The 13,972-nt window shown below is 48.4% G+C and overlaps 6 protein-coding genes across 6 annotated transcripts; 2 read left to right on the forward strand and 4 right to left on the reverse strand.

The window, feature by feature from the left end:
• Positions 1-142: 142 nt before the first annotated feature.
• F5891DRAFT_1006019 (uncharacterized protein) lies at positions 143-693 on the reverse strand. Its single transcript, XM_041360409.1, has 2 exons — positions 402-693; positions 143-349 (listed from the first exon to the last, which is right to left on the reverse strand). The coding sequence occupies exons 1-2, from the start codon at positions 567-569 to the stop codon at positions 158-160; spliced, it is 360 nt and encodes a 119-aa protein (XP_041231263.1). The 5' UTR covers positions 570-693; the 3' UTR covers positions 143-157.
• A 23-nt stretch (positions 694-716) lies between these two features.
• On the forward strand, positions 717-3,858 carry F5891DRAFT_622911 (nucleolar complex-associated protein-domain-containing protein). Its single transcript, XM_041372505.1, has 8 exons — positions 717-839; positions 892-1,124; positions 1,170-1,737; positions 1,787-2,066; positions 2,126-2,256; positions 2,318-2,689; positions 2,742-3,030; positions 3,087-3,858. Exons 1-8 carry the CDS (start codon positions 798-800, stop codon positions 3,596-3,598), a joined length of 2,427 nt encoding a protein of 808 aa, XP_041231264.1. The 5' UTR covers positions 717-797; the 3' UTR covers positions 3,599-3,858.
• On the reverse strand, positions 3,830-5,543 carry F5891DRAFT_1182743 (uncharacterized protein; the record flags this gene model as incomplete). The annotated part of the gene is made up of 3 exons (XM_041366207.1): positions 3,830-5,136; positions 5,189-5,356; positions 5,408-5,543. 3 exons carry the CDS (start codon positions 5,541-5,543, stop codon positions 3,830-3,832), a joined length of 1,611 nt encoding a protein of 536 aa, XP_041231265.1.
• Positions 5,544-6,048: 505 nt separating this feature from the next.
• Positions 6,049-7,870, forward strand: F5891DRAFT_943252 (UEV-domain-containing protein; the record flags this gene model as incomplete). Its single annotated transcript, XM_041374467.1, has 6 exons — positions 6,049-6,178; positions 6,238-6,476; positions 6,532-6,804; positions 6,855-7,540; positions 7,614-7,716; positions 7,781-7,870. 6 exons carry the CDS (start codon positions 6,049-6,051, stop codon positions 7,868-7,870), a joined length of 1,521 nt encoding a protein of 506 aa, XP_041231266.1.
• Positions 7,871-8,063: 193 nt separating this feature from the next.
• F5891DRAFT_1249153 (Man1-Src1p-C-terminal domain-containing protein) lies at positions 8,064-10,842 on the reverse strand (the record flags this gene model as incomplete). Its single annotated transcript, XM_041369865.1, has 7 exons — positions 8,064-8,698; positions 8,748-8,839; positions 8,891-10,096; positions 10,146-10,181; positions 10,231-10,377; positions 10,429-10,500; positions 10,552-10,842. 7 exons carry the CDS (start codon positions 10,840-10,842, stop codon positions 8,164-8,166), a joined length of 2,379 nt encoding a protein of 792 aa, XP_041231267.1. The 3' UTR covers positions 8,064-8,163.
• Positions 10,843-11,315: 473 nt separating this feature from the next.
• On the reverse strand, positions 11,316-13,170 carry F5891DRAFT_1006049 (sulfide-quinone oxidoreductase). Its single transcript, XM_041360410.1, has 9 exons — positions 13,016-13,170; positions 12,852-12,967; positions 12,777-12,784; positions 12,367-12,725; positions 11,788-12,320; positions 11,633-11,736; positions 11,554-11,575; positions 11,453-11,485; positions 11,316-11,394 (listed from the first exon to the last, which is right to left on the reverse strand). Exons 1-9 carry the CDS (start codon positions 13,128-13,130, stop codon positions 11,341-11,343), a joined length of 1,344 nt encoding a protein of 447 aa, XP_041231268.1. The 5' UTR covers positions 13,131-13,170; the 3' UTR covers positions 11,316-11,340.
• Between the last annotated feature and the right edge of the window lie 802 nt (positions 13,171-13,972).

The following is a 13,972-nucleotide window of genomic DNA, read 5'->3' on the forward strand; positions in this document are numbered from 1 at the left end:
AGCAGGCTGGAGACTATCAGTTACCTATCGACTCCTACGAGGAATGACTTTGGCTCACTTGGTCATCACTTTTTTCAACGAATATTGATGGTGTGCCTGTGAATTATTCATTACTGAAAGATAAATAAGCCCAGAGACGTACTGAGGAAGAAGTTAGTTAGTTGATCAAGCGCTCGTAGCTGGGTTGCCTATGATCGCATATCCGATGAGAGAGGGCCAAAAGCAGTATCACTTGTGAACCGACCACATTCTCCAGAGCGCCTATAAGTCCCTGGACAACGGGCGTGTCTGCATTCGGCGCGACTTTGACCATCGCCAGCATATGCTGATGGGACCTATGTTCAATGACCTGAGAAAGACATTATTGATCGTAAGCTCTCCAGGAAAAATTACAGACCCACCTCAGACGTTTCCATCAAGAGAACTCGATACATATAGAGCAAAAAGTCTTTTGGCAAAGTCTTCTGAAGCTCGTATTCCTTGAAAATCAACAATAGCATTGCTATGAGATCAATATGATGTGGCCTGAGGACATGGTGAACGGGTGGTGGGGTAACTCGACCGTCCATCGCACGATGGTACCACGGTACTTGACAGGAATAATCAGTCGGTGGTCAAGTTCTTGAAACTACCGCACGCCAGAAAGTTGCCGCCGGGAAAGGCTGCTGCAGAACGCGTCAGTGGCAGTGTCGCATTGGCGTCGCAACCAAGTCTCTCTTTCCTTTCTGGGTAAACCATATTTTCGATCAGGTTTGCAAACTGCTTCACCGAAATCGTCCAGAGACCAGCGGAACTTCATGGCATTGAAGGGTAAAAAGAGAACGGCTCCCGCTGCTAAAGTACGTCTTTGTACAAATTTTACTATGTAATCATAGCTGATAGCTCCGACAGGCACCCTCAAAAAAGCGAAAGCTTCAGGCGAACAGCAAACCAAGGACCGGTACAACACAATCAAAGAAAGGCAAGGAGCGAGCCGCGGACAAAGGCTATATCGAGGTGCCCGGAAACCACGATGACGCGGATACCGAAGATGGCGATGTCTCCGAAGAGGATGCTGGTCTCCTCGAGGAGTTTGGAGATGGTGCTGGATTCTTAAATACACTTGATCGCAAAGGCATATCAACGTATGTCATCTCTTATACGGTGTTTAAATTCTGATGTCTTTGTAGGAGCAAGAAGGAGACTGAGCGTCTGAAACGATTGAACAAGCCAGCTCGCAGACCAAACGTGGACGATGACTTGCCGTCAATTGACTCTCATGATGAGGACGAGGAAGCCTGGAGCTCTGGTATTGACGATGAAGCGGGCACGATTTCCCGGTCTTCTGTCAATGACAGCGAACAAGATTTATCCAGTGAAGATGATCTAGATTCCGACGCCGAGATGTCTTATGAACGTGTTCCTCGGAAGGTTCAAGAATCACGCGAGTCAAAGATAGACCGCCACATTCAAGGGCTGCCAATAAAATCAGCGGATGGGCGAATCCATTCAACAGGCATGAAAATTGCAGCTCCTCCATCGTCGGACGAAGAAGACAGTGCCACCGACGAGTCCGCGGAGGAGCAAGAAATACCCGTTGAAGTAAATAGAATAGATGATGTTGCGACTGGTGCACGTTTTGGCCGTCCTGCTGTCATCGACGTTGTTGGAAACAAATCACGAACAGCTCGGATACAGGGTGCTAAAGACCAGATCGCCACCATCTGCCAGGAAATAATTGCAGAGCCAGAAAATAGCGTGCGTACTTCACTATCTCGCCAACTGGTCTGCTCGACATATATGACAGTTAGGGTTACTTCGCCGCCTTCACACTTTCTCCCTGGAGAAAATTACGTCTCCTTCTCACCCAGAACCGGTTCTAAACCATATCATCATCCGGAAGCTAGCTATACTTTCACAGTTTGCTGTTTTCAAGGACATAATACCGGGCTACCGGATACGAGCGTTGACCGAAAAAGAAAAGACCGAAAAAGTTAGCCAGATGGTAGCCCGTACCCGAGAATGGGAGCAGGGTTTTGTGCTAGTGTATCAAAATTACCTCCGCTCGCTTGAAGCTGAACTCAAAGGTGACGCGTGTTCTGATAGTGGTTTATTGATAGTGGCTTACTGATGGATTTTCATACAGCCAAAAGCGAACTAGCAGAGGTTGCGCTTAAATGTATGTGCACCCTGGCCACTGAGGTCACCCACTTCAATTTTAGAACCAACTTGATAACATGCATTGTGGCGCGCTTGAGCAAGAAGTCGTGGGATGAGGTAAGTAGTTAAACTAACACATGCCGTATCCGCCCCACTTGACAATTGATTGACATGCCAGGCTTCTGATCTCTGTATGAACACATTGATCAGTATCTTCCGCCAGGATCAAACAGGTGCCCCTTCCTTAGAAGCCGTCCAGCTTCTAAACCGTATGACTAAAGAAAGGCACTTTAACGTACACCCTGAAGTACTTACGTGTCTTCTGCATCTTCGCCTCAAGACAGAACTCAATATCCGCGCGTCAGACTCCAAGGTAGACAAACACATGCAGTCGAAAGGCAAGGCTGCGGCCCGACGAGCTAAAGGCAAATCGACCGAACAACCCCATCTTAGTAAGAAGGCGCAAAAGGTCCTAAAAGAACGGAAGGAAATCGAACGGGAAATGCGGGACGCAGAAGCAGAAGTTGACAAAGAGGAACGAGCAAATACAGTGAGTTTCGTAACCCATCGATATAAAAACTCGACTAACGGTTCCGGTGTAGCACACTGAGACCCTGAAACTTCTATTCGTTTTGTATTTTCGGATACTCAAGCATCCCCGCCCAACATCCCTTCTGCCGGCGGCCTTGCGAGGCATTTCCAAATTTGCTCATCTTATCAATATCGACTTCTTCAAAGATCTGATGCAGGTCTTGAAGGATCTTATTCTCCGCGATGCCCCGGAGGAGGACCCCAGCGCTGACTCAGAGTCATTTCGTGTTGACGCCACTACCGACATTCAGCACCGCTTACTGTGTATCGTAACCGCGTTTGAGCTCCTCTCAGGACAAGGTTCGTCGTTATCCATTGCAAACAATTACCCCAACGTTCTCAATGCCGTATTTCAGGTGAAGCGCTCAATATCGACCTTACCGACTTCATCAATCATTTGTATGCTATCATACTGCCGGTCAGCGTATCGATGCAAGTCGACGCGCCTCCGCCGAGTGCGTTCGTCTCAAACTTCGGCAACTCAAAACCTCCATCAACCGCTGACATGCTCTTCCGAGCCCTGAATATCGTATTTTCTCCGCGAAGTTCGGGAAATACGGCAATCCATTGGAGATCGGCAGCGTTTAGTAAACGCTTGTTGATTGCGTCACTCAACTGGCCCCCGAGCGCCGCCCTCCGTGCTCTAGAATTTGTGGAAAGTTTGGTCGCCAAGGATCCGAAACTCGAAGCGTTATTGTCGACTGAAGATAGGCGAGTTGATGGTGTATACCGCCCTGAAGTGGACGACCCTCAGTTGTGCCATCCGTTTGGGACGTGTTTCTGGGAACTGTCCCTGCTGCAACAGCACCATTACGATAGTCGAGTGCGAGATGCCGCCCGCAGTTTGTCCAATTATACAAGATCGTAACAACACGTAAAATTTCATACATATTATGGTGCGCAGTAAGTCGTACACGGTATCTACAATAGCATGCAACAAATGATGGAAGATACATGTTTAAATTTAACCAAAGCAGATTAAGAGCTGACCGTTCGTCCAAATTAACATGGTCCATGAATGGCTTCCGCCGCAAGTTTGATACAACAAAAAGTTCGAACGAAAAGCGTGCGGTGATAATAAATATTGGGTTCATTAAGCTCATGAAGGCATCATGTAAGGCGATTCATGAAAAGGAATAGCTCGGGAAGAATCCGTGCTAGGAGGAATGAGTGCATGAGACAAAGACGTTGGAGTGGCATGGATGGTACGAGGTATGCTGTGTCCAGGTGCATAAGTGTAGTTTGGTACGAAGGCGCCACTGGTATTTGGCACTAGAGTGGTGTCCGCGTGGCCGGTGTATTTTTGGAATCCAATGAGCTCCACAGACGGCAAATTTTCACACTGCCTTCTGTCGAGATCGTAGTAAATGGCTGCTATGACTTGTTCATCAACCACAATTTTCTGTATGATGCATGTTTGCATATCTGTTGTCGCGTTGTTAACACGAGGCAGCGTGTCTGAACGCAAGTACTCACCAGGATCTATCCACCGACTTCGACTGAGCTGGGAATCGGGCAAGAGTAGGGTGATGTGATCCAGTATTTCAGGTCCGGTAGCATCCGCAGCTATTACGGAACAATAACTGCTTTCCCGAGAGACACACTGGTTTCGGACGAAAACAGCTGTGGAGCACCTAATACTGGAGGTACGTGGAGCGTCGCATGTAATTGATCCTTGAAAGCCGTGGAGGGCCGGGGAGTATGGAGCCTCTATTGGAGGGAGGCGGAGCTTGACACGTAGTGCCACAACCGAAGCGTTCAAGTCCGTTGGCTGTGTTTGCGAGGAAAGAGCATCCACCGACACCGTGGCGGGATGCATTCCCTCTGCCCAAAGCGACAATCCTGTCAATAATGAAGGACGAAGTGTGCATGAGAACAGCGTTGATGAGTTCTGAACCCGGGGAGAATTCGAAAGAAGGAGGTCCGGCGACATTTGGTCAGCGGTGAGCACGGATTGATTTTGCCGTTCATAGCCACGGTTAAAGTCGAAGTCCGCACGTGTGGCAGTACGTGGTACATGTGGGCACGATTGCGATGCTGTTGGCCGGACCGATATATCAGGGGAGAGGGAAGATGCCAATGGCGAAAGTCGCCGTTGGTCAGCGCTAGCAGAAGTGGACATTGACCGTACGCGACGGCATCCGTCGTCGGCCGTTGGTATCCGGGGATTCGGATATGGCGGCATTATGGGTTCGGTCTTTGAACCCATTATGGCGGGACTTGCACGAGGGAGATTATGGCGGGACGTACGAGACACCGGACGACCGGGACGGTCTGATGCTGGGGAGTGATCATCGAGGAACATGGATGCCATCATATGGGAGTCGGGTGACTCCTCTGCTTTGACCGACGTAGGGAGACCGGTATCCAGGAGTAATTCCTCACCACCAGCCACCAAGTGGTATTCTAGACGACAGGTTAAGAAGGAATCAATAGACGCTCGATGAAGTTTTCTTACCATGTTCGCCTTTCCACATATTACGAAGTACCTGTATGTGGCTTGCGACTTGCTTCTTGGAACGGTCTATTCCAGCGCGCTGCAGGTACTCGACCAAGAACTGGTTTCTCCAACGACTTCTGCCACGAGAGTAAGTTGCCCAAGGTGATTCCCAGTATTCTCGAAGACCTGAGTGGGGGGTGAGACAGTGAGAGGAAGAGATGATGGTAGATGACTAACCTTGAACGAATATTCTCTCAATCTCTTCTGGCCAGACTTCACTGGAGCCATCCTTGAGTAATTTACGGTGTTTTCTCTGAGGAGTGAGGGTCGTTCCATCGCGTTCACGGGAGACTGATAGTCTTGAAGTGCGCATGACTTCGGGCAGTGGCACTGCGTACTAGGGGGGAGTAGTGATAAGAGGAGGGCTTAAAGGAACCTTTATATATATCTGAGACCCGGTTTCGGCAGGGTTTCTGAATCCAAATGAGAACGAAATCAGCATAGCGTTGAGAGATTTTGACGACCAAGGCTAAAGATCCGGAAGTGGCATGAGGGAACCGCTAATTCGGATAACATCTTATTGAAATGGCCCTGGTTTAGATAACGGATCGAGGAACTAGTGGTGAGAAAATAGACCCGTTTTCGAAGGTCATTCATACTAACAATTAAGGTTCTTTTATTACAAAAATAGAAATTCACGGCCATCCTAGTGGAGTCAGACGAAGCTGGCCAGAGCGCTAACCTATATCCAAATTTTTGGGGGGATCTGGGTCTGGGTGGGTTTGTCGTCAAGGCGCATCTCGGTCCGTTTAAAGCGGAGAATCAATTATAGACTCCGATCAAACCGATGTCACAACACAGCCACTGCCTTACACCCAATGAGTACTACGACACAGAGATGGCTACGACAAAACGTCAGCTCATATACTCACAAGGATCGTGTCCTTCTTGACTTTGATACTGCTCTCGACCGTTTCACATCTCTACGTCCAAAGTCAGATGTCTACAGTTCAGTGACTATTAGATTCCATGTTCAAATCCCACCAGTTGATCTTTGAAAACTCTAGCTTATGATGATGGTCGAACTCAACTTCTACTATGTCTGCATGGCGTCTTACCAATATCCTTTCGAGGCGCTTCATATAATATCCCCATCGCTGTTTGGGTCACAAAAGAGTATCCCCGCCAGCCCCCAATAGTGTATGTTGTTCCAACACAGGACATGCTCGTTAGACCGAGTAAGCACGTTGATGTGAGTGGCCAATGTAAAATTGAATATATCCAACACTGGGAAAAAAAGAGCGAGGTAAGTTCACTTACCGAAATAACCACCGATCAGAACAAATTCATCCCCGAGCAAGGCATGTAATCTATCAGCTTTACTCGAAGCATTGCAACAAGAGTTCTCCCGTGGTCCGCCAGTCTACGCCAAACCAAAAACAATTACAGTTCCAATCCCACCATCGTCGCCGTCACCTTTACAGGAATCTAGTGCCTCATCACCTTCCCGCGTTGCCCTAGGCAATGATCGACCGGCGCTTCCACCAAAACCTAATTCATCAGCACATTCACTATTGTCACCGAAGCCTGCGATAGTCGCAGCTCCCATTGCTTCTCCTCAATACTCTTCTACTGTAAGAACCCTGTTATTCAACAGCGTCATTAATGAAATGGATGTTCATAGGCGAATTTGCTCAATCGGCCACCACCGGCTCTACCCTCTGCTCAATCACCCCAAATCACAGGACCTCCAACTTACAGCCGCCCTTCCTATCAGCACACGCTCAGAAACCATAATGACGGCACTGTACCTGTAGCAGGTCCCGCTCTGCCACCGGATCATGACAACCGCTGGTCCGTACCACTCGCTGGCCAAGCTATATCCGGTCAATTGAATCAATCACGCGCCCCAAACACGCCATCACCTCCAGTTCCTTCACAGCATTTACAGGGGGCACCCAACTTGCGGCAGAGGCCGACTGCCAACCTCCTAGATGATGAAACTGCCGATTCGTCACCTTCTGTGCTACAGGTTCCCACGGTAGCACCGCCACGACCACCGAACCCAGAGTTGCTCCGCCTGCATGCGCAAGTACACGACAAGATCGCGTCGGAGCTTGCTTCTCTCTCTCATGTCATGCTTCTGGACGGTGAACGTCTGCGAGCGCAGCAAACCGACCTTCTTACCGGAGAACCCGCAATCCGGGATGAGATGGCGCGACTAGAAGCCGTGCGAGATGTTTGTAATAATGTTTCTAGCAGACTGCGGAATACTGTCGATCAAGGGGAGCGTAACATCGCTGAATTGCGAAGGAAGGGAGATCCAGAAGTCGATGAATTGATCTGTTCCACAAGCATAGTACATAACCAGTATGGAACAGTTTCTTGTTCGACGATATCACCGGGTGATGCTGACCGGTGTGAATTCGACTTTTCTAAACAGGCTCATCAACTTGGTCGCTGAAGATAATGCTATAGAAGATAGCATCTATCATCTCCATAGGGCTCTGAACACCGGACGTATTGATCTAGAACGTTTTTTGAGGGTGAGTTTTCAAGGTTTCATATCACACAGTCACTTGCTACTGATGGCGGTCCTTCTATCTCAAGAGTACGCGTGTACTCGCAGAAGAACAGTTTACAAAGAGGGCACTGATAGAAAAGATCCAGCATGGGATTCCAACGGCATCCTACAGTTAATTGGAGTATTATTTAATCAGGGTCCTAGAAGTTTGCTCGATAATGTATTTTCCTTTTTGGTATCGTTCGAGACCTTTTGTTTTTCCGAGGTCAAGAAAATGGTGTTGTGAGGTGTTTGTGCCTGGCGAGGTGGCACATGCGGGCGCAGCGCCTTCTTGACACCGGTATTCTGATGGAAAAGGCTCCGATTGGTCAGAGTACAATATGCATACTGAGGGGATAAAGACGTTATATTGCAGAGAGAAACATAAGAAGCAAACAGACAATAAATCGATCAACGAACTAGGGTGACATTACACTTCCGGCTGAAATTGAACCTTCCGAAAATCTGGTGCACTGGTAGATCCCACCCATCGCCATACGCGTAGTTCGTCACCACCTCGCACTTCTTCAAGGTTTGCCCTCACATTGGCGTTCCCTTCTACCACACGCTCCACTTGATCCCATAGCCTTCTTCTTATTGATATTGAATGTTCATCCTGTAATATGAGATCACGAAGCTGAAGAGAGGACAAATACGGGTGCGGTGCCGTCACTGGATCCGTGTGGTGTGCTAATTCTTGATTACGCAAAGTATCAAGTGCGATTTGCACCAATTCTGCCACACGCTTTGCCTCCGTTCGGCGGAGCGCCCGGGACCGTTTTATGAAATACAGCGCGCACAGACACGATATAGATCCTAAACAAAGTGTCAAGAAGCTTCTGAATATCAAATTAGTCTTACCATAAACAGACGCTCGCCATTTATCCCAAAGCTCCCGAGACTTGACAGTAAGTTGACAGTTCCAAGTCAAGTGTGGCGTCTTATGAGCTAAATAACGATGACCTCTACTCTCATTTAGTTATTTAATATCACAAGCAATAATTCCCTACTCACGTGTTATCCTCCCCAAAAATTACGGAACCCCATTGAACTAACTGTTGTATGGCTTCATTGAACGTGTCATCAAAATTGGCCAGAAGTTGCGGCTACCGGTCCATCAATCAGCCTCATATCAGGAAATACTTGCTCAAACTCACAGCTGTTTTCCGTTTCATTGTATCCCTCAGCATCTCAATTTCAAGCCCCCATTTCATCGCTTCCCCCCCTTCACTATCTTTGACCATCTCCCGACTGTCTTTTTCCCCGATACACACGCGCCTTCCTCGTTCCTGTCCGAGAAGACCTTCTATCGCTTTACCCAAGGCGCCTATATTCCGTTTCCGTTTCGGATCTTCACTGCAACGTGGGGGAAACCCAACAGGTCCAAATCCAGGTAGCCCATTCGTAACGTCACCAATCAAGCTCCATATCCTTTCCACAACAGGGGATCCGGTGCCGAAAGGTAACAACATGCCAAGAACAGGGTGCGGACCCGATACATAACTAGGGTTACACTTGACTGAGTGTTGCGTGCAAGTCGCAAATTCTGGACAAGGAGCACATGCTGACGGATGCAAGGCTGGAACAAATAATGGAAATGGACTTGGAATTCCATCCTCGAACAACCCAGTATCCGATACGATCGATGGCAGATACAGAATCGTCTTATTGTCTTTGTTACGAGCCTGGATCGCCTCCCACTGCCTTTCGAGGTCCCGTAGAGCCTGATTGGTGTTGCTGCCAGTATCGCAGTAACCAATCCCAGATGATTCGTCTTTGTACTGCTTCACAAAATAGAATCCGGCAACTATCACGATCAGGTAGACAAGTGTCATGAGACGAGACCTAGAGCGCGGCAGCGGGGGGGCTGGACGCCGGCGAACCAATTGGTCACCACCACCTATACCATTGGATACGGCAACCTCTAGCGAATCAGCTGCCCCAAAACCGTCGCTCTGGCTTTCATCAGGAGTCTGTCCATCAACCGCATCTGTGGCGTCATCAAAATCCAGGCCATGGCTGCCGACCTTGGTTGGTGATTCATGAGGCGGCCTAGACCGGTGTTCGATAGGATTGAAACCAACTGTCTCCGACGGAGTTGAAATTCGGGGTGCTCGCGAAATTGTAGGAGGGAGTTCAGGTTCAAACTTTGACTGCGGAGGAGAACGCGGTGTATCAACTGAGAAAAGAGGTGCTTTTGGAGGAGACAAAGAAGATGCTTGAGGAGGTGCTGACATCGAGTGGCGTGACTTCTTGACAGAACCACTTTTCCGAGGACGCACAGGTGACGGGCGCACAGGTGAAGATGATTCAGCACCCGATTGGAAAATGTTATTGTCCTCCCATCCGCTGTCATCTGCAAGCTTGAAACAGGGTCAGACAAATACCGAACAACAACACTCCCTGAATTACCGAGATTCTGCGCGCTTGCAAACCAGCAGCTTGCGACTACATGAATGGTTAGTGCACCTTGCGGTCAAGCATAGCGCCCACTCACACTCTTCTTGTTCCTGCCTACCTTGCGCAAGGGCGAGTCTTCTTCAGGTTCACTTTCTTCGATGACTGCGGGCTGCACAGCGGCGCGAGCAATAGTTCTATGTACGCCACCAAGGCTGGGTTGTGCAGACGAACGACGGCGCTTCGGCTGGTAAACGCAAGATTAACATAGGTACAGCATAGGAAATGACGTCCATACCGGATCTGGGCGAGCCGGCGGTTCCTCATCATCGGACGGTGCATGAGAAACTCTCCTGGAAGATCGCCTTGGCTGCTTTTCATTAACAGGAGAAGAAGCACAGCAGTTGTACCAAGAACGCACCTTTGTGGCACCACTGAGGGGTTTTCCTGTTATGCCATCAGTTATTCCATCATCGCTAGCAGCACTGTTTTCCTTCTTCAATCTGTCCTTCTTGAATTTCGCTGCCTTTGGCTTGATTTCATCGAGGAAATGCTGCACCAATTTTGGTTTGGTGTAAGGCGTCGGAAACCTGATGTTGTGATATCCAAGAACACCAAGAAGTTGAGCTACTGTAAGGGTAGCAGGATCAAATTCGGGGTTAAGATATTCGCCCAGGCCGATGACCTGAGCTGCAGTCATGGCCCTCGACATCGTGGAGCGTGTTGAAGCCGTTGTCGTGACAAGTCACACTAAACGCGGCGTGACGTACACATATGCTCAGTCACGCTCCAACGTTGAACTATCATAGTTACTACTATTACTACTACTAGGTTGAGGTTCGCGTCGGCTCGGAACTGCTGATCAGAAGGCTCAACGCTGTGGACCCACTCACGGATAAAATGGTCCCCGGCACCGTACACGTAACACATACCTGTTTAGGTCGTGATCTCTGCCTCTGCCCGTGAATCATATGTGCACATGGTGGATTCAGGCACCAGAACCCAACCGGATCTTCAACGAGTTCTGACTCATAGGGATGTAACTGGGTGGAGTACCTCCATGGCCAGGCGATGCTTATGACGTCGCTGGAATTTATCGAGTACCAATCTTTTGTATTACGAACAGGGGTTACAGCCTGTAACTACGAAGGGGTGACCCACGTCTACTCAATTCACTCATGAAACTTTCAATAGCTCCTTAATGTCAACATCATACAAACTTGGGACGGAAGGGTCCTGAAGGACCAAACCATTTTCCGTCAACCTGCGGCGCAGCATGAGACGCTCCGAGAGCCCCGTGCAGACTGTTTTCGGAGACTCACCATGCGACTCCAGTAAACCCAAGGAAAAAGGTCCTAAGAATAGCACAAACAATAAGCCGCGTGCCTTATTTAGGAGCTACAGCTCCAATTGTACTGCGTACCTTTTTGAAGTGGTAGAATAATCTGAGAAATTTGGCAGGTTCAATGCAATGATACAAGTAGGAATCACAAAGGACAAACCTTCTCCGTTTCGCCTGATCACCCAGGTAATTGGCAAAACTCTCTTTGGGCACAAATCCATACTTGAACTCGGTTAGCATCAATTCCCCATACCCCGTCAGAAGCTAATGTTAGAATTTGGTCAAGTGGATAATGTTGTAAGGAGGCGGACGGACCGGACAACTTGTATAGCCATCATACGTTGCACTGCTCACTTTGCCAGTGTCCATAACCGAAAATAAGTTTTCCGTCAAGACAGGAGCCTGAGATGTAATGGCGGCAATTGTTTTGCTCGTGGGTAGGGAGGAACAGTCACCCAAGGCAAATATATTTCCAAATTCAGGCTTGACATGTCTGAGAGTCGCCTGATCGACTTCTACCCAACCCGCTGAATCAGCAATGGGCGATCCTTTGATGAAGTCTAGCGGTCCCATCGGCGGCACGACATGCATTAGGGTGAAATCACGATCCACGGTCGAACCGTCATCCTTCTTGAAAGTTGCTTTCCTGTTCGCCACATCAATAGAAACCAAGTTGTGCTGGAACTCTGCTCCGATACCCCGCTCGATGCGCAGAGCGTTTAGGGCATCCGAATACTTCTTGACGCTAAACATGGATGGCATGCCATTCATAAAGTCTATCTTAATGTTATTTCCTCGGCCAGATTTTTGGTATTTGTCCCAGGCCATCCACATGATTTTCTGCGGAGCTAGAAGACGATAAGCAGCCGCCATACATAGAGAAATTTGACTTACCTCCTGGACATTTGATGATACCTGCAGGTTGGGTAAATATAGCATTTCCGGACTGAAGGGCATCTATGTCGTGTTGAACTTTGCTGCAGGTATCATAGGAGTATATCGATGAGACTCCAGAGGAGGGATCAGCGAGAGCCTGCGGCAAGCCAGCGATGCCGTCCCAGTTTATTTTCAAACCTGCTGCCACTACAAGTGAATCATATGAAATTGTCCGACCAGACGTTGTCGTGACTGATGAGGATTCCGGATAGAATGACTTGACATTCTCTGCGATATGCGTGATATGCGGCGGGAACAGGGACGCGAGCGGTCGTCTGAAATCTGTTTTAGAGCCAAGACCAGAACCGACCAAAGTCCTGGAGGACACGTCAGGATTCGTATACAGAACGATGGATAGAAACCATCACCAGCCGGGCTTGAAAGGAAGAGCCGTCAAAAAATAGCTCACACGAGTAGGTTACAGTCTGATTCTGAGTGCTTACTTGATAGTAGTGATAGTCTGCTGCGTCAAGGACCACTACATCTCCTGCATTCAAAGGCTTTCCAGCAGCCTTAAAGCGGTTATATATCTGGTTGGCAACCGTCAATCCACCAGAACCTGAAAATACATCAACATTAATTCAGAGAACTCCATCGATTGATGCACCTGCTCCGACAACAAGCACTCGGAATTTTTCCTTGGTGCTCGTACTGGCATACCTAGCTAGAGCAACAGTTTGTCGAGCACGCGGGTCTGTTACACGCCGACACGCTAGCAACATGTTCGACATGATGATAGTGAAACAAGAAGGCGCAAGTGATCCTCGACTCCCACGTTAGGGGAGGGAGGGCTTTGTGCAACGCAAACGGATTCCCATCGCTGACAAGATGTGCGAGAATGCTCAGAAAGTCTGGGAATCCGGATTTCCGTGGAGGGAGGGCTTTATCGAACGTAAACAGATTCCCATCATTAACAAGATCATCAGAAAACAAACCAAAATGGTGCATACCACGTAACATTCTGTAACAAGCCAGTAACAGCCATTACAAGGTGTGGAATTGCTGCCATTCCCACAAACCCGTGACAGACTTGTGTTGGGCTTGCAAGTAACGAAGCATAGCAGAGCATGCAGCGAGGTTTTTATGCATACTATTACCGGCCTTGTTATATTTGTATCAGTTGGTAGATCCTTATTTGAGTGATGTTCATGTTGGATTATCAAACCTTCGTCATGGACACTCGGTACCGGTAGCTTACCTCGTACCTATATATTCTCGTTCATTCCCGCGCCTCGTACTATCCTCAGTTGACTTCGTACGTCGCTGAGGTTAGTACCATCTAGTATTCAGTATCTACTTAACTAACAACACATGTAGCTATCTGCTACAGGTATACCAATATGACTAGTTGACTTCGTACGTCGCTGAGCTATCTGCTACAGGTTATGAGCCCTGCGCATCATTAGTGAAAATTTCAAATTAAGCGCGCGAAGAAAAGACTCACAAAGGATGTCAACCTCGAACGGAAAACTCGGAGAAGATTTCCTCCGCATCCTGAAGCTCGCCACCGACGGCGAGAATTGGATGATGTACAACATCAGTAAATGTCAAAAAAACCTGGATC

The sequence above is a fragment of the Suillus fuscotomentosus genome (genome assembly GCF_016647785.1).
Source record: "Suillus fuscotomentosus strain FC203 chromosome Unknown F5891scaffold_6, whole genome shotgun sequence".
Taxonomy (NCBI): Eukaryota; Fungi; Basidiomycota; class Agaricomycetes; order Boletales; family Suillaceae; genus Suillus; species Suillus fuscotomentosus.